At 40.4% G+C, this 25,998-nt stretch overlaps 1 protein-coding gene across 2 annotated transcripts in view; it reads right to left on the minus strand.

Moving 5' to 3' along the window:
- Window positions 1–25,998, minus strand: part of LOC141114293 (vasoactive intestinal polypeptide receptor-like) — a 195,862-nt gene that overhangs the window by 58,167 nt on the left and 111,697 nt on the right. For both annotated transcript variants that reach the window (XM_073607898.1, XM_073607897.1), the window contains exon 11: window positions 4,034–4,163. In XM_073607898.1, coding sequence (XP_073463999.1) covers window positions 4,034–4,163 — 130 coding nt within the window. The remainder of the gene's footprint in view (window positions 1–4,033; window positions 4,164–25,998) is intronic.

Here is a 25,998-nt window from a genome sequence, read left to right on the forward strand (position 1 = left end):
AGAATTTATTTTGGATTTTAATTCTTGGTATGTACATGCTATGTGTTAGAAATATGAAGGGCCTTCAAAAATGATAGGTTGCCTGGAAATTATCTAATGTAATGTATGCTCCTAGAACGCCTGATGGTGCTACTTGGATGTTGGGTCTCTGTATGTGGCCAAGCTGTGTAAAAGTCTCACACATGTGGTATCCCCATACTCAGGAGGAGTAGCAGAATGTATTTTGGGGTGTCATTTTTGCTATGTGTTGGAAATATCTTATAAATGGACAACTTTGTGTAAAAAAAAAAATGTGTTTTCATTTTTTTTTTCACATTTTCCAAAAACTTCTGGAAAAAAAATAACCATTCAAAAGACTCATAATGCCTCATAGATTATACGTTGTGGTGTTTGCTTTCCAAAATGGGGTAATTTTGTGGGCAATCCTATTGTCCTGGTGCTCCAGGGCCTTCAGATTGTAATAGGTGGTTGAGAAATGAGATACGCAATTTATACTCGTAGATCGCCTGATGGTGCTTCTTCAATGTTGGGCCTTTGCTATAAATAAAGATACGGGACCTCTGCGCTACTATAAATCTGAAGTGAATACAAAAATAAAAAATATATATACAAAGAACGTGGAGATGCTGCAAAATCAGTATAGTAATCACTAATCATCTAAATACAGTAGAAAGTATATAATGAAATTATATGTGATCTTTTGCATAAATCTCAGTTAGCAGTGAATTGTTGAGAAAGGTGCTAAAAATAATCGTGTGTGCAGCACAGTCACCAACCAATAATAAAACTTTCCACCAATAAACTCATATACAAAAAATGTGCTAACATGTGTAACAGAATAAGAATGATCAATACATAACACAATACATGTGCAAGCTATAAACATCAAGAAAGGGGTGTATATAATGAATGTTCATAAAAAAAGTGTTCAAAAACGATGTGCAAAAACCCCAATGTATCCAGTGAAAATACTAAATAAAGTTCCAATAAAAAATTCAAATAAAAAATTCCAATGTGTAAAACTTTCAAGAGTCTTCACCAGCAGATGGAAAATAAATAATGTGTTGACCGTGGTTCAAATGATATCCCTTCATTCTGCTCCAATTGCTCTTACCTTGAGGGCATGGATAAAATGCCTTGAACCATTCCTAGAACAATCACCTCGGGGGTTGGAGCCCACACTCAATCTGGATAGGGGGTGGATTCTTGATGTAATAGGTGAAAATCTCATCCAGCCCAGTATCCGGATCCACATGTAAAGGAATAGCCTCCAATAGTGTATTACCACAAAAGACCAGTTTATTAAAGATACAATAATGCTTGCATCAAACAAATGAAGGATAAGCCAAACAAAGACCAGAAACAGTGTGTTTTCGCCCCCTCATACGTCACTTCCAGTCCGCAGTGACCACTTCCGGTTTGTGGTAAACTCCCGGTTCGCGGTGAACGGCTTCCAGTTAAGCATAATTTTATCTTTAATAAATTGGTCTTTTGTGGTAATAGACTATTGGAGGCTATTCCTTTACATGTGGATCCAGATACCAGGCTGGAGGAGATATTCACATATTACATCAAGAATCCACCCCCTATCCAGATTGAGTGTGGGCTCCAACACCGAGGTGATTGTCCTAGGAATGGTTCAAGGCATTTGATCCATGCCCTCAAGGTAAGAGCAATGGGAGCACAATGAAGGGATATCATTTGAACCATGGTCAACACATTATTTATTTTCCATCTGCTGGTGAAGACTCTTGAAAGTTTTACACATTGGAATTTTTTATTTGAATTTTTTATTGGAACTTTGTTTTGTATTTTCACTGGATACATTGGGGGTTTTGCACATCATTTTTGAACACTTTTTTTTATGAACATTCATTATATACACCCTTTTTAGATGTTTATAGCTTGTACATGTATTGTGTTATGTATTGATCATTCTTATTCTGTTACACATGCGAGCACATTTTTTGTATATGAGTTTATTGGTGGAAAGTTTTATTATTGGTTGGTGACTGTGCTGCACACACGATTATTTTTAGCACCTTTCTTAACCATTCACTGCTAACTGTGATTTATGCGCAAGATCACATATAATTTCATTATATACTTTCTAATGTTGGGCCTTTGTATGTGGCCAGGCTGTGTAAAAGTCCCACACATGTGGTATCCCCATACTCAGGAGGAGTAGCAGAATGTATTTTGGGGTGTAATTTGTTGTATCCATATGCTCTGTGAGAGAAATAACCAGTTAAAATGACAATTTTGTAAAAAAAAAAATTACAACTTAAAAAAATTCACCATGCTACTTACTTAATACCTTGGAATGTCTACTTTCTAAAAAGGGGTCATTTTGGGGGTATTTGTACTTTTCTGACTTGTTAGTAGACATGTGCATTTGTTTTCGTCCGAATGCATTTTCGTCCGAATTTCAGGTATTTTCATTATCGTTTTAACAAACGATAACGAAAGTGCAAAATCCGAAAAAGGAAAGATACGACATAAACAAATGCTTTATTTTTTCATTTTCGTTGCTACAACAGTTCGATATAGATAGGAGATTCGACATGATGATGACAATAACAATCTGTGTCCATCAAACCTGTGGTCGAATGTGCCTAACCTTAACTCTATTAGTCCAAGATTATTCTACATAGAGAGAAAAGATTCGACATAGAGAGAAAAGGATTCGACGTAGGGGAGAAAAGATTTGACGTAGGGGAGAAAAGATTCGACGTAGAGGAGAAAAGATAAATAAAAATAATGATGATGATGAATGTTATTGGCTGATTGTAACCAAAGAGGAGGAGCAGTAAAATAGCTAGAACTAAGTACACACGTACTTTGGCTTATGTGTCTGTTGAAAGTTCTAAGAAGATTCGACGGAGCAGGTAAACTATACGGCATCGTACAGTTTAGCTGCTCCGTCGAATCTTCTTTGAACATTCGACAGACACTATAAGCCTTCAATGACAGATTCGACCTTACTTTGGATTTTCGGACGAATGCAATTTTTAACGAAAAACAAAATGAATAAAAACGAATTTCGTGAGTAACTAAATACATTTATTTTTCGGACGAAAACGGAATTCCGAAACGAAATATTTCAGTGTGCACATGTCTACTTGTTAGTACCTCAAGAAATGAGATTCACCTGATGTACTGAAGGCCTGATCAGATGTTTTCAATTTTTAGTGATTGGCACCATAGTTTGTAGACTCTATCACTTTCACAAAGACCAAATAATATACACTAATTTGGGTTATTTTTACCAAAGATATATAGCAGTATAAATTTTGGGACAAAATGTATGAAGAAAAATTACTAATTTGCTTAATTTTATGACAAAAACAAAGAAAAAAGCAATTTTTCACAAAATTTACGGTCTTTTTTTATTTATAGCACAAAAAATAAAAAAACAATTAGTGATAAAATACCACCAAAAGAAAGCTGTATTTGTGTGAAAAAAAGGACACAAATTTCATTTGGGTACAGTGTTGCATGACTGAGTAATTGTCATTCAAAGTGTGAGAGCACCGAAAGCTGAAAATTGGTCTGGGCAGGAAGGGGGTTTAAGTGCCCTGTATTGAGGTGGTTAAAATGAACACTTTTGATTTTTCATGTTCGTGTCCCATAGAGTTTAATAGGGTTTGAATGTTCGCTCAAACTTTTTGCCTGTTCACATGTTCTGGTGTGAACCAAACCAGGGGGTGGTCAGCTCTTCCTTATTAATTTGCACTGACAAAGGGCAGGATTGCTTTCTAATTACTGATAGATTTCAGCTGGTGTCTTAGCTTTCCATGCCTTTTTGCACCTCCTTTTCTTCATGCGTTTAATACTTTTTCCCTGTGTCATCCCATTTTACTACACATAACTTAATTTCTGGATGTATTTGTTTTGGTTTCTTTAAATGTATGGGTTGCATGGGTAGTTACCGACGAGTGGTGAAGATTTCATGTCAATAGCACCGCTGTATGTGTTTTCCCAATGATCATTTGACATCTGTTATTGAACATGATATAAATCAGTAAATTACCTGATTGGATCCCAGGACAAGTTCAAAATACAACCTGGCCCAAACGCCAATATGTTCAGGAAACAAAGCGAAGACAACGTAATGAATTCCAAACAATGGGATGAGGAGTAGAGTTGATTTAGCTAGTCTCCTAAGAAAGAAAATGATGCAAGCATTAAATATACAAAAACATGTTTTTTACGATTTTCTTCAACTTAATAGCCTTAAGTATTTTAAAAACAGAACTCCAGCTCCCAATGTCCATCACTTCCTACCTGAAGCCCCTCTTGGATCTTTTTTCGTAAAAAACCCATATACATATATATATTTTTTTTCTTCCACAGATCTTTCCTCTTCCTCTCTACAGCGGCAGTGGACCATCCTCCCTCCATGCAATGAGGTATTAGCACTGTTCAGTTGAGGAGTACTGTAAGCCCAAAACACATGATGACCCCCCCCACGGGTGTGTGTCAATGACAGCCTAGACACACAGGAAGTGGGTAGAACGAAGCTGGGCATCATTCAACCAGAAGACGTGTGGCACTGGACTATGGAGCAGTAGAAGGGGAACAGCATCAGAAACAAGTATTCTAACTTTCTAGCTACTTTTTTATCTTGTGAACAGTATTTAAACCTCTATTCAAATAGAAAAAATAATGGAATAAATAGTGGCGCTCAAAGTAAATACCATAAGTGCAAAAAATATTAATGATGAAATGATAAAACATAGGTGGTAGATAAAGGGAAGTTGTGATTTTTAAGGTGCAAATAAAGAGAATTATCAATTATATAAAAGATCATTTATTTGAAAAATAGAAATTCATCCAATAAAAGCACAGAATAAAAAATACTTATGGCAAGTACAGTTCAATACAGTAACAGTGATACAGCAATACAGGATGGACTTCCCAACATGTTTCGCCCCTATAACGGGCTTCTTCAGGGGATGCTGGTCACATGCATGGTATAGTGCCTTCCGTATCTCCTATGAATAGGGGATTTATTGCTACTGCCAGGATGACTAATGGTTTCTGTTACATCAAAGTATCCATGTACTACAGGCAATCGTAGAGGGTAGAAAAGACCAAAAGGGCAAATGTAGCAGCTAGTTTGAAGCCAGGGGCCAAAACACTATCAGATAGTGACTCACTTAGCAAGCATATCTGAATAAAGAGTAGTGGTGTGCATGGGTCCCAGGAATCCTGGCTGCAGGATTCCTGGGACCCAGAGGCTCTAATAGGCTTCAAAAAAGGGTGGGCTCAGGGCACAGAGCACTGCGCCCTGAGCCCACCCAGTGAATGAATATTTGCTATTTTCACACTGATTCTCCTCCCGGCCAATCAGGAAGCGGGTATGAGACCCTTTTTCTAATTGCGCCCCGAGCCCACCCTTTTTTTAAGTATGGTAATAAGTACTTGTGCGCACACCAAAATAATAAAAAATCAAGCAATAGAAATATATATGATAAAAAATTACCTAAAAAACATCAAATAAGAACAGAATAGCAGCCACAAATAATAGTGTTCACACACCTAAAAACAATTGCTAAGAAGGGATAAATCTGCGGCGCTAATCTAAATAAATAAATTCCTGAGATGCAAAAAATAAAAGCTAATATGAAAGAAGCCAATAAAAGACTCAAAAAATGTCCGTAATTTTAAGGTGCGTGGATAGCTAATAATATAAAAATACTGCTAAATGCCAAAGCCAAATACAGGATATATACAGCAACAATAATAATTATCAAACTCGTCAAGGAGCAAAGGAAAACGACCCCAGATGATAATGTTCACACACCTACAAATAGGGGGGTAAAACTACGGCACTTAAATCAATGAGTAAATCAATGAGTACCCTTTGAGAAAGTGACGTGACAGTCACGCAACGCGTCAGGGAGAAGAGAGGCGGTATTACTTGGCTACTTGTCTTTCCGATCACGGCCGGGATCGGTGAGTCAGTGAGCCGGTTTTAAAAGTTTTTGCTGAAGCTGTCATTTTGAATGTAAGTGGGTTATTATTTAATAAAAAATCGATGATTTACATACTTCACTATGGAATCCTTCCCCTTATTCTTTTGAGCGAACACTGCTTGAGAAACTTGGAGATCGGGAGACGCTTTATCACATACACCAAGGCTGATATCATCCTGCTGGGAGCCGACAGCGTGCAAAACCACCTGCAGGCACAGACTGCGTGAGGCTATTTTTGGGCTGTTATCGCTCAGCCGGGAGGTGAGAGGCTGGGGGAACCGTTTCATTTGTCTATACACCTGTTTTTCTTCACTGGGGATATGTGAAAGATTTTTCTTTGATTCATCACGAAGGAGATATGAATGGGATGATTTGCTAATATTTTTTAATTTAGAAATTACTTTTATTCACTTTGGGACACTTGTATTGGTATCACATTGAGTGTGACATTTATGCTGAACACCGGTTTTCTCTATTTGCTGGTGTGTTATTAGTTGTTCACCCTTATATTTTTTTGGAAGAAACATTTTTTTCTTTGTTGAAACATTTGTCCGATTTGCTACACTTTTTTTGTCTGATTTTTTGGGAATTTACTCTTATTTATATTTATATATATATTTATTTATATCAATTTTGGATGTTGCACAAACATTTGCACAATATTATTTATAGAGTGTATTTTTATAGAGAGCAATTCAGAGATTATTATTGCTTTCAATTATTTTTATTTATGGATTTATTTATTTAAGATTTAGGGATTATTTAACAGTATCAATTATGTAAATTTGTGTTTTAATTATTAGGACCTTAATTGATTTATATTTAATTATTTATATATTCACTAGTCTTCACCTTGGATGCTGCACCGAAATATTGCTTGCACACATTTTTTTAGGAATATTGTGTTGTTGGAGTCACGAGCTTTATTTATTGCTTTTTATAATTTAGGTCTGTAAAAGGTCACTAATCATCTGGATTTCAATTATTTAGTTCCCTTTATTAGCTGCACTCTTTTGTTGCAACATTGGTTTGTTATAATTTTTGGTTGCACAGAAATAGTGGAATATTAATCTACATGAACTAGATCCTTACTTGGAATTTCCTTTCCTGGTGTGGTTATTAGTTCTTTTGTTACATAGTTCATTCCTTTCAAGGCATTAATAGTTATTCACGCATCATAGGAATTTTTTAAATTACTACCTGCATCTTCCTACAGGTTTTTTTTCCTTCGGTGTTTATGGTTTTTTTCCTTTGGTATCCCAGGAATATACTCATTGATTTAAGTGCCGTAGTTTTACCCCCCTATTTGTAGGTGTGTGAACATTATCATCTGGGGTCGTTTTCCTTTGCTCCTTGACGAGCTTGATAATTATTATTGTTGCTGTATATATCCTGTATTTGGCTTTGGCATTTAGCAGTATTTTTATATTATTAGCTATCCACGCACCTTAAAATCACAGACATTTTTTGAGTCTTTTATTGGCTTCTTTCATATTAGCTTTTATTTTTTGCATCTCAGGAATTTATTTATTTAGATTAGCGCCGCAGATTTATCCCTTCTTAACCCTTTTTTTAAGCCTATTAGAGCCTCTGGCTCTAATCACGCGCTTAAAAAAAAAAATCCATCCATTGGAATCCATGCTTCCAGCGCCCCGCATTTAAATTAGGTCGCCCGACGCATGGATGGGGGGCCGAGTCCCTGCAGCCCTAATGGACGGGCCGCCACTGTCCAAACACCTTGGAGAACTAACCACAGAACTTTTGTGGATGTAGGCTGCCTGAAATCCTGTCTTTTCATGTACTCTCAGATAGAGGAGGAGGGAGGAGGAGGAAAGAGACATAAGCCGCCATGATGCCTGCAGAGGAGAGCAGGGGAAGCCGCCCATGAAGCCTGCAGCAGAGAGCAGGGGAAAGGGAAACTGCCTGTGATGCCTGCAGAGGAGGGCAGGGGAAGTGGAAGCCATCCGTGATGCCCGTGATGCCTGCGGAGGAGAGCAGGAGAAAGGGAAGCTGCCCATAATGCCTGTGGAGAAGAGCAGGGGAAGCAACCCGTGATGCCTGTGGAGAAGAGCAGGGGAAGGGGAAGCCGCCCGTGAAGCCGAGGAGGAGAGCAGGGGAAGCAGAAACCACCGCCCATCACCCGGGTGAAGCGATGCCCACCATAGATCGGGGTAAGTGCTTAGGTGCTCCTGATAACCCGACCAACCAGACCGACCCCCCCCCCCAAAAAAAAATGTTACCATGAGCCACCACTGTATTTGGAAAAACCTACTTGGCGATTGCCTTCAAAAACTGCATTCAAGTGTACCTAGAAGAATTGATGCTGTTTTAAAGGCAAAGGGTGGTCACACCAAATATTGATCTGATTTGAATTTCTCTTCTGTTAATTTACTTTCCATTTTGTTCATTGATAAAAAAATAAACTATGAACACTATTTCTGAAAGAATTTCTTATTTTACACCATTTTTTTCACACCTGCCTAAAACTTCTGCACAGTATTGTGTGTGTGTGTGTATATATATATATATATATATATATATATATATATATATATATATATATATATATATATATATACACATATACAGTGGGGACGTAAAGTATTCAGACCCCCTTAAATTTTTCACTCTTTGTTATATTGCAGCCATTTGCTAAAATCAATTAAGTTCGTTTTTTTTCCTCATTAATGTACACACAGCACCCCATATTGACAGAAAAACACAGAATTGTTGACATTTTTGCAGATTTATTAAAAAAGAAAAACTGAAATATCACATGGTCCTAAGTATTCAGACCCTTTGCTGTGACACTCATATATTTAACTCAGGTGTTGTCCATTTCTTCTGATCATCCTTGAGATGGTTCTACACCTTCATTTGAGTCCAGCTGTGTTTGATTATACTGATTGGACTTGATTAGGAAAGCCACACACCTGTCTATTTAAGACCTTACAGCTCACAGTGCATGTCAAAACAAATGAGAATCATGAGGTCAAAGGAACTGCCTGAAGAGCTCAGAGACAGAATTGTGGCAAGGCACAGATCTGGCCAAGGTTACAAAAAATGTCTGCTGCACTTAAGGTTCCTAAGAGCACAGTGGCCTCCATAAGCCTTAAATGGAAGACGTTTGGGACGACCAGAACCCTTCCTAGAGCTGGCCATCCGGCCAAACTGAGCTATCGGGGGAGAAGAGCCTTGGTGAGAGAGGTCAAGAACAACCCAAAGATCACTGTGGCTGAGCTCCAGAGATGCAGTCGGGAGATGGGAGAAAGTTGTAGAAAGTCAACCATCAATGTAGCCCTCCACCAGTCGGGGATTTATGGCAGAGTGGCCCAACGGAAGCCTCTCCTCAGTGCAAGACACATGAAAGCCTGGAGTTTGCTAAAAAAAACATCTGAAGAACTCCAAGATGGTGAGAAATAAGATTCTCTGGTATGATGAGACCAAGATAGAACTTTTTGGCCTTAATTCTAAGCGGTATGTGTGGAGAAAACCAGGCACTGCTCATCAACTGTCCAACACAGTCCCAACAGTGAAGCATGATCATGATCAGGATGACTGGTTGCTATCGAGGGAAAGATGAATGTGGCCAAGTACAGGGATATTCTAGAAAAAACTTCTCCAGAGTGCTCAGGACCTCAGACTGGGCCGAAGGTTTACAACAAGATAATGACCCTAAGCACACAGCTAAAATAACGAAGGAGTGGCTTCACAAAAACTCAGTGGCTGTTCTTGAATGGCCCAGCCAGAGCCCTGACTTAACCCCAATTGAGCATCTCTGGAGAGATCTAAAAATGACTGTCCACCAACGTTTACCATCCAACCTGACAGAACTGGAGAGGATCTGCAAGGAGGAATGGCAGAGGATCCCCAAATCCAGGTGTGAAAAACTTGTTGCATCTTTCCCAAAAAGACTCATGGCTGTATTAGATCAAAAGGGTGCTTCTACTAAATACTGAGCAAAGGGTCTGAATACTTGTGATACCATGTGATATTTCAGTTTTTCTTTTTTAATAAATCTGCAAAAATGTCAACAATTCTGTGTTTTTCTGTCAATATGGGGTGCTGTGCTGTGTGTACATTAATGAGGTAAAAAATTAAATTTTAGCAAATGGCTGCAATATAACAAAGAATGAATATGTATATATATATATATATATATATATATATATATATATATATATATATATATATATATATATATATATATATATTGTGTATATTGTAGAGTGAATATATATATATATATATATATATACATATACATATACATATACACACACACACACAGTATATACAGTGGGTAAAATAAGTATTGAACACGTCACTATTTTTCTAGTGAATATATTTCTAAAGGTGCTATTGACATGAAATGTTCACCATATGTTGGTAACAACCCATGCAATCCATACATACAAAGAAACCGAAACAAATAATTTCAGAAATTAAGTTATGTGTAATAAAATTGAATGACACAGGGAGAAAGGGTGAGAAAGGGTGAGGTGCAAACGTATGAAGAAAGTGAGGTGCAAAAAGGCATGAAAAGGCAAGACACCAGCAGTAATTAGAAAGCAATCCTGCCCCTTGTCAGTGAAAATTAATATTAGCAGGTTCAGCCTCAATTGATGGCCTATAAAAAGGTGTCTCATTACCAAGGTGTCACACAAGAAACATCTCATGATGGGTGAAAGCAGGGAGATCTCTCAAGTCCTTTGTAACCTTATTGGTACACAACATACTGCTGGTATTGGTTACAGAAAGATTTCTAAACTTCTGAATGTTCCAGTGTGCACTGTCAGGGCCATAATCCAGAAGTGGAAAGAACATAATTTAACCATAAACCGGGCACAACAAGGTGCTCCTTATAAAATTTCTGACAGAGGAGTGAAAAAAATGATCAGAAGAGTTGTCTAAGAGCCAAGGACCCAGGTATTAGCAGGTACAATTGTTTCAAAGAAAACAGTAAGGCCTCTTTCACACGGATGATCCGTATGTCCGTTTTTCATCCATCCGTTTTCGGATGAAAAACGGACATACAGTCATCCCTATGGAGCGTCGGATGTCAGCGGTGACATGTCCGCTGACATCCGACCCCGCTCCGATCCGAAAAGTGTAACGGAGGAAAAACCTACTTTTCCCTCCGTTTTCGGATCGGATCGGATGACGACGGACACTACGGACCGTCATCATCCGATCCCCCCATAGGGGAGAGCGGCGCTCTGACAGGTCCGTCGCTGCACAGCGTGCAGCGATGCACCTGTCATCTTCCTGCTCAGCGGGGATCGGCGGAGCGATCCCCGCTGAGCCAGCGTGTGTTCACGGGGCGGATCATGACTGATCTGCCCCGTGTGAAAGAGGCCTTAGTAATGCATTCAACCACCATGGCCTTTATGCACGCTCACCACGCAAGACTTCATTGCTGAAGAAAAAACATGTTGAAGCTCGTTTAAAGTTTGCTGCACAACATTTAGACAAGCCTGTGAAATACTGGGAGAATATAGCCTGGAAAGATGAGACCAAAATTGGACTCTTTGGATGCCAATATACACACCATGTTTGGAGGTCAAATGGCACTGCAAATGGCACCCAAAAACACCCCCATACCAACAGTGAAGTTTAGAGGTGGGAACATCATGGTGTGGGGCTGTTTTCCAGCATACGGTACTGGCAAACTTCATGCCATTGAAGGAAGGATGAATGGAAAAATGTGCCAAGACATTCTTGATAAAAATCTGCTGCTATCTAGCAGGATGATGAAGATGGAACAAGAGTGGACATTTCAGCAAGACAATGATCCAAAAGACAAAGCCAAAGAAACTCTCAATTGGTTTCAACAAAAGAAAATAAAGCTGCTAGAATGGCCCAGCCAATCACCTTACTTGAATCCAATAGAAAATCTATGGAAAGAACTAAAGATCAGCGTTCATAGAAGAGGCCCATGGAACCTTCAAGATTTGAAGACTGTTTGTGTGAATGAACGGGCCAAAATCACACCTGAGCAATGCATGGGACTAGTTTCTCCATACAGGAGGCATCTTGAAGCTGTCATTACCAACAAAGGATTTTGTACCAAGTATTAAGGACATTTCAGTCAGCGTGGTCAAAACTTTTTCCCTGTGTCATTCTATTTTATTGTACGTAACAGAATTTCTGAACTTATTTGTACTGGTTCCTATGGATTGCATGGGTTGTTACCGACATATGGTGAAAATGTCATGTCAATAGCACCTTTAGAAATAGGCTTACCTAGAAAAATGGTGACGTGTTTAATACTTATTTTACCCGCTGTATGACTAGAGCTACTCTTTAAAAGCCAGTTCGCCCAAAGTATCTCCATCTCTAGCTTGTATATGGTTATTTACTATTCATATTAGGGATGCACCAATACCATTTTTTTTTTTTTACAAGGAGTACAAGTACCTATATATTTTTTTTTAGTACTCGACGATTCCAATTACCGATACCTACAGCAACTGTTTTGTTTACACTTCAGTTGTCAGCAATGGTACAAAGCATTGAAAAGTTATTTGAAAATGAAATACATTTTTTTTGCGCTTTTTGCAATGTGAAACGTGTAAATATATGTTAAAGATGTAAAAATAGCAACGAACAAAGCAAAAAAAAAGTTTTAATTATTAGTTTATAAAATAGAAAGGATCAAAAAAATCAGCAGGAAAATAATTAAATTGAGGAGAATAAGGAGTTAGATTAGATTAGCTGATTAGAGTAAATTAAGGGTTAATAAGGGGTTAAACAGAGAAACATTTAATAAAAAAACTATTTTTTTTTTCACTTCACAGGTTGTTTTAAACTAACTTCATCTGCAGATCTAAATTCATCCCTTTGATCTGCAGATGAAGCAAAACATTAAGATACAAAAAGAAACAATGCTTTAGGCTGAGCAATGTTGTTGATTTTTTTTTTTTACATCTTCATTTGCTGGGAATTCAGTTTACACTTCAGCTGTCAACTGGGGAACCCCACTGACAGCTGAATGAGTCATCAGTTTTTGCAGGCTTTTTTTTTTTTACATTTCAGTTGTCAGCGGGGGAATCCCGCTGTCAGCTGAAAAAACTGAGCCTGAAAGCAACAGTAGCCAATACTCATGCAAATGCTTAGTAATGGCACCAATACAGGTATCGGTAAAAGCCTAATTTATAAGTCTTTTTTTTTTTATTATTCCATCAAAAAAAAGAGAGATGAACCCAGGAGAATACTTGCAAAAGTTGGAGTTTTATTAAAAAAGAAGAGCAACACAGCCTTATGGTCTTAAGCTAAGACTCACTGTGTAAGTGCCTTTCATTTTAAAGCAAACATCCTGAGACCATCTCCTTTCTTTCGCTGCATATGCCTGGTTTAACTTTTTTTATAATCTGTGAATTTTGCTTGAAAAACCCTTGCTATGTTTTTCTCATCAAAATACAAATTTAGCACAACTTTAGGCAGTAATAAAAATCACAAAGTAAAATTTTCACTTTTGCAAGAGGAGATTGCGTAGTTAACAGCTACTGTAGTTACCAGATAAAATTCAGTAATTTAGAATGAAAATGAAAACCTGTCTCTCTTTTACCATGCTTAAAGTATTTGCATGTATTTCAGTTTTGGATAGAGTGGGGAGGGATTAGAAAGTTTGTCTTTATTGCTGTCCGTGGCCCCATTAGATTCACACTCTCTATTTGTCCTCTATACTATTATCCTTGAAAGTGAAACTAAAAGAAAATCCCAAATTTTGGGTTGTCCCCAGAAACATTCTGGTGACCTGGAGGTCCCCAAGGAATCCCCTTAATTTGCAGGGATTTCCTCTCATCTCTCTTTGGCTATGGGACAGGAAGTGAAGGGAAATCTCCACAATGGGACACAGATGGTGACAAAAAAATCTCACAGTGGTTATTACTCTCCTTTACTCTAGCCAAAATAAAATAAAAAGTGTTGCCTATAGTTCCACTTTAATATGACTAAACCAAACTGGTTTAACAAAACTTTTAGGAGCCATGCTTTTAGGAGTTTTCTTTTCATCAAAATCAGTCTCTAATTTGCTTTGGTTCGCTAATATTAAAAATAATAATATAATAGATGAGCATCTTAAAGAGACACGATGTACAGGGATAGGGACAATTGTAGACACGCACCCACACTCACTCCGGTTGAACTGGATGGACTGGTGTCCTTATTCAACCTTACTAACTATGTAACTATGTAATTATACATACCTCTCAATATCCTGAGAAAATAAGGCAGACACTTAGAGCAAAAAGTATGTAGGCAAAGGACACACCCCTGCCACACACCAGTTATCTAGGTAATTGAGAAATAATATGTTAAAAATATGTTAAAAAATAATTGGCTTAATCTACTTTTGTTCCTCAACCACTACTTTTTCTTTATACTGACTTCAAAAATAACAATTTAAGAATGTAAAGGTTGGATGAAGAGTTCAGACTTGGCTTAAACTATTGGGTTGGGGGCAAAACATGTTACTTGCACTGATGTGATGCAGTGCCAGTCATTCTAAATGGCACTCCAAAGCACCTTGCTGACAGACATGCATTGCAGTGATGCAGTGCCCTTCCAGAAATAGTGCAGGTCCAGTTTCAAGGACCAACGCGCATTGCCAGTCAATTAATTTAAGTGGGTTGATCAACACAAGGCATGTTAAAACTAGTAAAAAAAATCCAGAGAAAAATTCCCCATGGAATAGTGTAAACCTATCCTTAGTGCAGCATAACAATGTTGGTAGTGATTTTTTTTTTTTTTATAGAGGTCTATACATTAGGCCAGGGGTCTCTAAACAAAAGGCCGGTTCATTGTCCTTCCAACTTTAGGGGGCCGGCCCATGGCCAGTGGGAGTAGAAAATGTCCTGGCATCAGTGGTAGTATACAATGCCCCGTCATGGTATTAAGGGGAGGAATAGTGCCCCATCGTTGGTGTCAGTGGGAGGAATAGTGGCCCATTGTTGGTGCCAGTGGTATGAATAGTGCACCATCATTGGTATCAATGGGAGGAATAGTGCCCCATTGTCAGTGGCATGAACTATGCCCCACTGTTGCTGATAGTGGGGGGGGGGAATGCACCATGGTGCGGATAAAAGCTAGCAAAAAGCAACATCTGGCCACGGGCCGCAGTTTGAAGACCACTCCATTAGACCAAAAGGTGGATAACTAAGGAAGGAGGAGAGGCAGAGGCATTTCAGTTTAAAAGATGGGCTGCCCCTACAAATTAGGATTACCTATAACTTAGGTGACATTTGCAACCCCAAGTAGAGTTAACAACTTTTGGTTTACAGAAAACCTAACGTGGGACAGTTGGTAATGCATAAAGTGCACAATGGCAAAATATGGTTTTAGCTCTATAGGCATGGTCAAAGCACTGTGATTTAGGGACATTGTTGCCCTAGAGCTCCTGTTGCTGACAACTTGGTAGCAACACTACTCACCTGTTCCTACAAAGTCACTCCCTCACTGGCAGAAATGCTTCAGCAAAGGAGCAGCAATGGAATGACACCTCAATGGTTTGGCCAGCCTGGAGGTTCACTGCAGGGGCAGGTGAGTGTTTTCTCTATTAAGTAATCATGTTAGTAGGATCACTAGTGTAACATGGGCCCTAATCATTCAGAGCACAGTGGAGATAAAAAAAATGTTTTTTATTTGTTTTTAGTGACTAAAATGTTTTCTTTAGTCTGGTATTTAAGGTCACTAGTACCTCCTCAGTCAGGTGGTAACACTCAACCACAGTGAACATATGGAAATAAAATAATCAGAAAATGCTGGAAACAAAGTGTAGGGATCTGCTGCTCTTGACTGTCTGTATTTATAAATAGCTGTTCTTTGTAATTTACCACAGAGTTAGTTGGTTATCAACAGGTACTTTCTGTTCCTGTTAGCTGGGTCAGAATACCCAATTGGAGGACTATGATATAAATAAGGGGAATTTCCAGGAAGTAGACACAATACTGAGCCACATGAACCTACACACACAGGAGCTGCTGTTACTGCTATATTTCACCCAGACCAGAAACAGAGACTGTTAGGCAAATATTCCTGTGTTCTAACAGTTTAACTGCAGATTCCTATAGCTTCTTGAGTGTGTATCTGAATCTTTGTTTAGACAGGTACTGGCCTACAGAAACATGGAGGAGGAGACCAGTGGCGGCTGGTGGTATATTTTTTGGGGGGGGCGGCAATCCGTCCACCACCACCTCCCCCCCGGCGGTCAGTCAATCGGTCCCCACACTTACCCCATCTAGATTGCGGGCTTCCTCCGGGCTGCGTCTTCTCCTTCCTCGGCTTAACTGCTTCCCCTGTGTCTCTTTCCTCCTCCTCCTAGGCAGCCAATAGGATCGCCTTTCCTTTCAGATGACAGGTCTCAGGACCTGCTTCCTGATTGGCTGGGAGGAGAATCAGGAAGACAATAGCGAATATTCATTCGCTATTGTCACACAAGTGGGTGTGCCCAGGGCTCAGTGCCCTTTTTTAAAGCCTATTAGAGCCTCTGGCTCTAATCACATGCTTCTAAAAAAAAAAAAACCCCAATTGGAATCCATGCATCTGGTGCCCCGCATGAAGATAAGGGGGTCGGACGCATGGATGGGGGGGGCAGCGCCCCTGCGCCCTGCATTACAGGCCACCACTGTTTATTACTCCTGGAATAAGGCCAGCATCGGGACTGTCTTCAAAAAAAACCCTAACACTATATAAACATGTACAGCAAGGCCATTCATGCATGCATGTTCATTCAGCAGTTGGACCATCATCTAATATCTATGGCCAGCAGTGGTGGCTCGTTTTTTTTTGGTGGGGGGCGGCAATCAACCAACCCCCCCTGGCAGCCAGCGGGACTTAACGGCACCCCTTGCCAGCTTGCTGCCTGCCCGGCACTTACCCCATCTTAGTGACGGGCTCCAGTTCAGGCATAGGGTGACGGGCAGCAAGCTGTGTCCCAGGCGGTGGCTCCTGTGTCCGCTCATAGAGACACAGTGCGTCTCTTCTCTTCTTCTCCTAGGCATCCAATAGGACCGCCTGTCCTTTCAGCCAATCGGGTGACGGGTGTCAGACCCACTTCCCGATTGGCTGGGAGGAGGATCAGTGCGACGATAACAAATATTCATTCGTTATCCTCACACAACTGAGTGGGTTCTGCACCCGGAGCCTACCCTTTTAGCCTCTGGCTTTAATCACGTGCTTCAAAAACACACTCCCCCCCATTGGAATCCATAGTCCAGCACCCTGATATGTATATCAGGGGGCCGGACGTATGGATGGGGGGGGCCGCGCCCGTGTGCCCCTAATGCAAGAGCCCCACCAGAGGAGACATTGTTCTTTTTACAGTCAGTTTTACTTTCACTTTCGACTGCTATGCTGGATGTTGTGTTGCACTATCCTCTTCATTCAGCGGGTGGAGAACTATAGCCAAGAAAGAAATGAATATGAGTGACTCCTGCGCTGTCACGAAGGACCTATACTAAGGGACACTGCTGCAACACCTGTGTAACTGATCCAAGCAGAAAGAATGTAGGCAAAAAGAAAGATGATGGTTGCGCTGTGATACAAAGGGAAAAAGGAAGTGGGATGTGGAGGGGACTAAATAAAAAGTGAATATAATAGAGAGGTGTAAGCAGCCAAAGTGGGGCCACAGATACACTAAAAAGGGAGATATCAATATACAAAGTGATGAACCAAAATGTGAAAGAATATGTGGCATATATAATATATAACAAATGTGGCAACTGTGTGACATATAACAAATGTTGCAAAAATATAAATGATCAAATGGATAAAATCAAACAGACTTAAGTGAAAAACACAGCCAAATGTCCAAATGATCCAGTCATAAAATTAGCACATATTGACTAACATAAATCTGGAAGCTAAATAAAGTGAGTCCATATAAGTGAAATATAGCAGTCCCACCACCAAGCAGCATAAAAATCTTCAGTGTGAACACCTCCGTGTCTGTAAGCAGCTCACCTTACTGCTGTAAGGTATACAGCATGTGCTTAGTTGCAGACCACGGGCAGACATGGATATCCCATCCGATATTTGAAATAGTTCCAATGGTGGATATATAGAATGATAATGGAAAACGACATAAACAATATATCAAGTATGACACCGTGACGGCCAGAGTGAGAGGGGACAGACCAGAGGAAAAGGATGCACTCACTTTATTTAAATGAGTGTGGGCACCAATCCACGAACACCGAGTTCGTATGCCTCAGTTGGTATCTTCAGTCAGTCCCGGCTCCACACTGCTCGTCAGATATAATAGGTGTACATTGGGTATAAAGAAAGAGTATACATAGCGTAATCCTGTATAGTAAACCAATTTTATTAAAACAGTAAAACAGACTCACATTTAAAAGCAGACCGCGGCATGTAACATCCACGAGCGCCAAGCTCGTCTCCTGCCGTTAGATTGTGACAGTGTCCCGTGCTCCAATCCTGATGCGTATCGTCACATCACGTGACTTCATCTGACACGGTGTCATACTTGATATATTGTTTATGTCGTTTTCCATTATCATTCTATATATCCACCATTGGAACTATTTCAAATATCGGATGGGATATCCATGTCTGCCCGTGGTCTGCAACTAAGCACATGCTGTATACCTTACAGCAGTAAGGTGAGCTGCTTACAGACACGGAGGTGTTCACACTGAAGATTTTTATGCTGCTCGGTGGTGGGACTGCTATATTTCACTTATATGGACTCACTTTATTTAGCTTCCAGATTTATGATAGTCAATATGTGCTAATTTTATGACTGGCTCATTTGGACATTTGGTTGTGTTTTTCACTTAAGTCTGTTTGATTTTATCCATTTGATCATTTATATTTTTGTGACATTTGTTATATGTCACACAGTTGCCACATTTGTTATATATGCCACATATTCTTTCACATTTTGGTTCATCACTTTGTATATTGATATCTCCCTTTTTAGTGTATCTGTGGCCCCACTTTGGCTGCTTACACCTCTCTATTATATTCACTTTTTATTTAGTCCCCTCCACATCCCACTTCCTTTTTCCCTTTGTATCACAGCGCAACCACCATCTTTCTTATAGCCAAGAAAGCCTATGTTCTATGCAGAGCACTAAGGATCATGGGAATTGAAGTCCAGAACATCAACCATAGAATGAGATTCATGGACCCTGACCCTACAGTTTCCAGAGGACCCTGAGGCAGAGGGGGAGTGGTGGGGTAGATTTTACTGGACTGCTCTAACACACTTCTTCCTCTTGGCAGCATGGGAGTTTATGTGAGCACATCAGCCTGTGTGACACATCTCTACGGGAGACCAGACCAACTGGGATCGGCGCTTAAGGCCCGAGAGTGATGGCACAGGGTGCAGCGCTGCATGAACCGCAGTGATCCTATGCATCTTGCCCTTGCTGCAGGGAGACTGGAATGTCCTCCCACTCACTTCTCATTCACTTCCAAACACCAGAGCCATCTATGCAGAGGCAAGGGGCCCCTTTCCTACAATGGGAGTCTAAAGCTGCACCACAGGGACTAGTGAGAGGGCTCACTGCCCACCATTCACACACTGATAGCAAGAACTAAGTTACTGGAAGAGGGATACTTATTACATAGCACCTACACTGCATGATAATTTTTCAAGACTGGTAATAAGTTCACCAACGCTTCTTATAGACCCAAACTATAGCCAGCAGAAAACCACAACAAAGAACTTCCCCTTACAAAGCCATTCTACTAGCCCCTATCTATTGTTTTTTTTAAAGAGAACCTCCTCCCAGTTATCCTAGGCCTAGCATAGACACCATTAATGCATTTTTGCAATATACTGTAGTCTCCTGAATGCAGTTTATTCTACCATGTTACTGTCCATTGCTGTACTTATGGTAATCGTCCTATTGTTTACGTTGATCCTGGTGAATACTGTTCTTTCTTAGTACTGCTGACTATTGGTCATACTGTATGTTGAGTTACACTACTACTATTGCTAGTACTCTTTCACGCTGTTATCGTTACCAATCATACTGTGTGAAAATATATATTGTGACTAGCCTTGACTCATTTGTTTGGTTTCTTAAACACAGCATCATTATTGTGTAAAGTCCAAGAAGAGTATAACACTGCTCAGAGTGTGGATAATAGAATCCCCATGAATGCTGGCCCCGGCTTACCACCTTCAATGATAATTGAAGAAAAAAGAAGATTGGCCGCATACCATAGAGGGAAAATTACTAAATGTATTAGGAAAGGGGACCTTTTCTAGGTAAATCAGTGATGGAAGAGAAAAATACATTGGGATGACTAAAATAAAACTGGGCGCATCACTTATGTTGATGGAGACCTGGATGTAGCAAACTATTTAAACAATTACTTCTGTTCAGTCTTCTCAGAAATAACACATTGGGGGACCATTTTGGTTCCAGTAATGATGGTTCATTTTCAGGATTTCAAGAAAAAGAGCTAGCAGAGGAATTGGCTTGGTTAAAGCATAATAAAGCAATGGGTCCTGAAGGTATCCATCCCCGACTTTTAAGAAAACTTGGTACTGGTATTGGCCCATTAACTGACCTTTCTAATCAATCAATCTCTTCTAACAGGTAATGTTCCCCATGACTGGGACAGCTAATATTATATCTATCCACAAGAAGGGTAGCAAGGTAGAAGCTGAATGGAAGGTATGGTGCTGCGCTAATTCAGTAAAAGATTAATACTGTTGTTCAAGGTAGCAGTGTATATCACAAATCCTAATGGGAAAATGCGTGTACTAATTTAGTATCACAATGTAAGGCTGTGGAGCGAAACTAAAGTGCCAAGTGCATAAATAATAAAATAATAAAGTAGACTTGCTAATACATAGTGAAAAAATAGTGTATATAGTGTTCACACAGGTGACACGGTGCCAAACACTTCAGTGCAAAAGAGTATAGTGCCCAAGTAGGGGTATAAACTAAAATGCTCAAAAACATAAAAACATAGATACAATATTAAGTAGTGGTATATTCATAGATAAATAATAATGCACATAAATGCAGCTGGTGAAGAAAATGCAATGCAATACAATGCAAATAATGCGATCGTGTGTATCACACACACATAGGGGTACACTGTGATCCCAGCGTGTCTAATGTGAAAATACACACAGTGACAAATATTCTAAACAAATTCAAAATACATTGTAGTATACACGTAAGAAGGTACACATTTAAGTGCCTAGTGAAATAAATAAAATAAGTGACAGAGGTATTAGTCCATAGTGTGTTAATAAAACATCCAGTGACTTCACACCAAGCAAGATGATTCTTCACAGGGCATATAGTAAGTGTATGCCTTAAGGTGTATCAACCAGGGAAAAAACAACACAGTGACTCCTCTTCGTGACAAGAATCCTGCACTAGTAAGTAATGGCCCCTTACCACATCTTACTGAGGTAACAGCGTAAACAGCAAAGCTGATACTGGCTCCTTTTCATAAACCTGGACCCGGCTCTGTTCTCCAAACATCTGCACTTTTGCTATATTTCCTTAGAAAGCTTCATCTCTTGCTGGTATGTAGATATTAGACATAGAATCCAGTAAGACGACTCGTCTCGAAATATAGCAAAAGCCTTAAGGCATACACTCACTATATGCCCTGTGAAGAATCGTCTTGCTTGGTGTGAAGTCACTGGATGTTTTATTAACACACTATGGACTAATACCTCTGTCACTTATTTTATTTTATTTATTTCACTAGGCACTTTATTGTGTACCTTCTTACGTGTATACAATGTATTTGGCATTTGTTTAGAATATTTGTCACTGTGTGTATTTTCACATTAGACACGCTGGGATCACAGTGTACCCCTATGTGTGCATGATACACACGATCACATTATTTTGCATTGCATTTTCTTCACCATCTGCATTTATGTGCATTATTATTTATCTATGAATATACCACTACTTAATATTGTATCTATGTTTTTATGTTTTTGAGCATTTTAGTTTATACCCCTACTTGGGCACTATACTCTTTTGCACTTGCCTACTTACAAAAAAAAAAGGGTCTATAATTTTTATCATAGGTGTATTTTAAATGATAGAGACAGAATATTAACCATAAATCCAGAAAAAAAACACATAAAACGAATGCTATAAATTAAAGTGGTTGTAAAGGCAGAAGGTTTTTTATCTTAATGCATTCTATGCATTAAGATAAAAAGCCTTCTGTGTGCAGCGGCCTCCCTCAGCCCCCCTAATACTTACCTGACGTCCGAAATTCTCCTTCATGATTGGCTGAGACACAGCAGCGGCGCCATTGTCTCCTGTTGCTGTCAATCAAAGTCAGTTAGCCAATCAGGGGAGAGAGGGGGCAGGCCCAGGTCAGGGCTCTGTATCTGAATTGATACACGGAGCTGTGACTCAGCATGAGTGCCCCCATAGCAAGTTGCTTGCTGTGGGAGCACTAAACAGGAAGGAGGGGCCAGGAGCTCAGAAGAGGGACCTGAGAAGAGAAGGATCCGTGCTGCTCTGTGCAAATCCACTGCAACAGAGCAGGTAATTATAACATGTTTGTTATTTTTATAGTAAAAAAAAGACTTTACAATCACTTTAAGTTGCAGTTCAGTGAGTAAAATAAGTATTTGATCCCCAAGCAAAGCATGACTTAGTACTTGGTGGAGAAACCCTTGTCACAATTCTGCAGAGGAGGGCATGGAGGTGGCAGAGGAGGAGGAGGAGGGGGTATAGCTCACAGGTCTGGCATCATCACCACCAGCTGTATGGAGACGTGGGGGCACAACAAGCTGCAGCACTGAGCCCTGTACTGCATCCTTTCGAGTTGCAAAGAGCTTTACCCAATGTGCTGTAAACTAAATATATCGCCCCTGCCCATGCTTGCTGGACTATGTGTCAGCAGTAAGGTGGATTTTACGGCTGACTGCCTAGCCCAACGATGCCAGAACATTCCCTTCCACATGATGGTAGAGAGATGGAACGGCCTTACATGAAAAGTAGTAGCAACTGGGAACCTGCCATTTGTGGTACAGCACATTGTGCAAATTCACAGAAGGGGGCAGAATCCACCAGGCTGAAAGGCAGAAGTTGGAGAGTCAACAGCTTTGACAAGCTTGCATTCAGACGCTGGGCAGGTGGGTGGCAGAGACTGTATTTTTTTTTCCGCTGCAGCAGATAGGGCAGAGAAATTTGCCAGCTACAGTCTATAGCTGGTGGTGTGCTGCTGGCAGATGTCCTGCTAGGACCTGGAACATCCTGTGCTATACCATCATCCCTGTCAGTGGAGGCTGCTGAGAGGTAATGACTCGGTATAACAGGGGTAGACTGAAGTGTGTAAGGAGGAGGAGGGACAGATTTGTGCCCCTTTTGTGTGGCTTTTAGTTCTTGCCAACAGGCTCAGTGGTTGGACGTTAAATGCCTTGTTAACCACTTCAGCCCCAGATAAGATTTGGCTCCTCAATGACCAGGCCATTTTTTGCGATACGGCACTGCGTCGCTTTAACTGACAATTGCGCGGTCGTGCAATGCTGTACCTAAACAAAATTGATGTCCTTTTTTCCCCACAAATTAAGCTTTCTTTTGGTGGTATTTGATTAACTCTGCGTTTTTTTATTTTTTGCGCTATAAACAAAAGAAGAGCAACCATTTTCAAAAACAGCACAATATCTTTTACTTTTTGCTATAATAAATATCCCAAATTAAAAAAAAATTTCCTGAGTTTAGGCCAATATGTATTCTTCTACATATTTTTGGTAAAAAAAAAATAAAAAAATCGCAATAAGCGTATATTGATTGGTTTGCACAAAAGTTATAGCGTCTACAAAATAGGGGAGAGATTTATGGAATTTTTATTATTATTTTTTTTTTACTAGTAATAGCGGCGATCAGCGATTTTTATCGGGACTGCAATATTGCAGGGGACAAATTAGACACTTTTGACACATTTTTGGGACCATTGACATTTATACACCGATCAGGGAAGGGGTTAACACTAGGGGGCAATCAAGGGGTTAACTGTGTTCCCTAGGTGTGTTCTAACTGTAGGGGGGATGGGACTGACTAGGGGAAGAGAGAGATCGGTGTTCATACTTAGTATGAACAAATGATCTGTCTCTACTCCCCTGAAAGAATCGGTATTCGTGTGTTTACACACACAACGCCGTTCTTGTTCTGTAATCGCGGGTGCAGAAGCGTCATAAAGAGCCGAAGTACAGCTATGACAGCTCGCGCAGGGGAGCCAGCTTGCCGCAGTATAACTGTGGTGGCTGGTCAGGAAGTGGTTAAGCATGTGGTACCCAAATGGTTGGTGTTTTTGCCACGTTTGATGTACCTGTGACAGTGCGATCTGCTGCAGATGTGCTGAAAAAATCCCAGACAGCTGAGCTTTGGGGAGTGGGCTGGGAGATAACAGTTGCAGAAGGTGATGGAATAGGGTGGCTGCTCTCTAGTCTCATGATGTCGGCCTCCTTGGGGTTGTGCCGCCTCACCTTCAGTTTCCAACTCTGCTCTATCTGGCACCCAAGTCGCATCAGTGACCTCATCATCATCCTCACCATCCCCTCCATTCCCTCCATCTTCATCATTACCACTGGAGACAACTTGGCAATACGCTGCGGCTTGGGATACATGAATGCCAATTTGTCTACCAGTGTTCCTCCCTCTCTCTAGGCTCATGTTCCTGTCAGCCTCAACCTCAGAACCAACATCTGAATGCAGTAATGGCTGGGCATCATCAAGGAGCAAGTGGCTGATGCTGTGGTCAAATAACTCAGCTGACTCCTAAATGGCTGATGTTGGGGCTATGGCAGGAATAGTTGTGGACAAGAAGGCAGGTTTATCCACTCTGGCAACTGCAGGGGACTGCACACTTGTCTCTGCTTGTGTGACAGAGCATGAGTAGGATGAGGAAGGTTTAGTAAACCAGTCCACCACCTCCTCTGCATGCTGTGGCTGGATAGCCCAGGCAAACTCACTAAACAGAGGAAATGATGCCCTGCCTGAGGACTGACCTACACGTCCACCTTTGCCTGTGGACACATTTGTTGCTGGCCCCCTTACAGGGAACGTCTGCCTCTCCTTGTTGTCCTCCCAGACATTATTGGGAGGGAGGGGACGGTGCTGATAAGCAAATGTAAAGAAGAAGTTGAAATCTGTACGTAGATGCACTTTAATCAATGTAAAGAGGTGTTTGGTGCACTTTAATTTGAGTACTCACACTATAATATACTGCAACATGATGCACCAAACGTGCAGTGATGCACAGAACTATATGGCGTTAAACTGGCAGTAACGCACACAAAACTATATGGCGTTAAACTGGCAGTAATGCACACAGAACTATATGGCGTTAAACTAGCAGTAACGCATACAAAACTATATGGCATTAAACTGGCAGTAGCGCACGCAAAACTATATGGCGTTTAACTGGCAGTAACACACACAAAACTATATGGTGTTAAACTGGCAGTAGCGCATGCAAAACTATATGGTGTTAAACTGGCAGTAAAACACACAGAAGTAAATGGTGTTAAACTGGCAGTAACACACACAGAACTATATGGCGTTAAACTGGCAGTAACACACACAAAACGATATGGCGTTAAATTGACAGTAACGCACACAAAACTATATGGCTTTAAACTGGCAGTAGTGCACGCAAAACTATATGGCGTTAAACTGGCAGTAACACACACAGAAGTAAATGGCGTTAAACTGGCAGCCACGCATTTGCTCTCTCCATGGGATCAGAGGCTGAACTGAGCTCTTTTCCATGCTCTGTCCGGGGGCAGCAGACAAAATCCCTGATCTCCTTCCTGGGCTATAATCAGTGGGTCCTGGTTTGGCCTGTCACAGGGACCATCTGGGATGACAGTCTTTTGGAAAGAAGCAGTGGCTGAGAAATAGACTCTCCTAGCCCAAACCATATATACAATACAGTGAATTTCCATTTGGTGAATTGGAGCTTGACTTTGCGATGGAAGAATGATGTCTTGACTAAGTTGAAAGGCAGAAACTACCATAGGTAAGAAGAAAGTCCTGGGTCT

The sequence above is a fragment of the Aquarana catesbeiana genome, linkage group LG12 (genome assembly GCF_042186555.1).
Source record: "Aquarana catesbeiana isolate 2022-GZ linkage group LG12, ASM4218655v1, whole genome shotgun sequence".
NCBI classification, from domain to species: domain Eukaryota; kingdom Metazoa; phylum Chordata; class Amphibia; order Anura; family Ranidae; genus Aquarana; species Aquarana catesbeiana.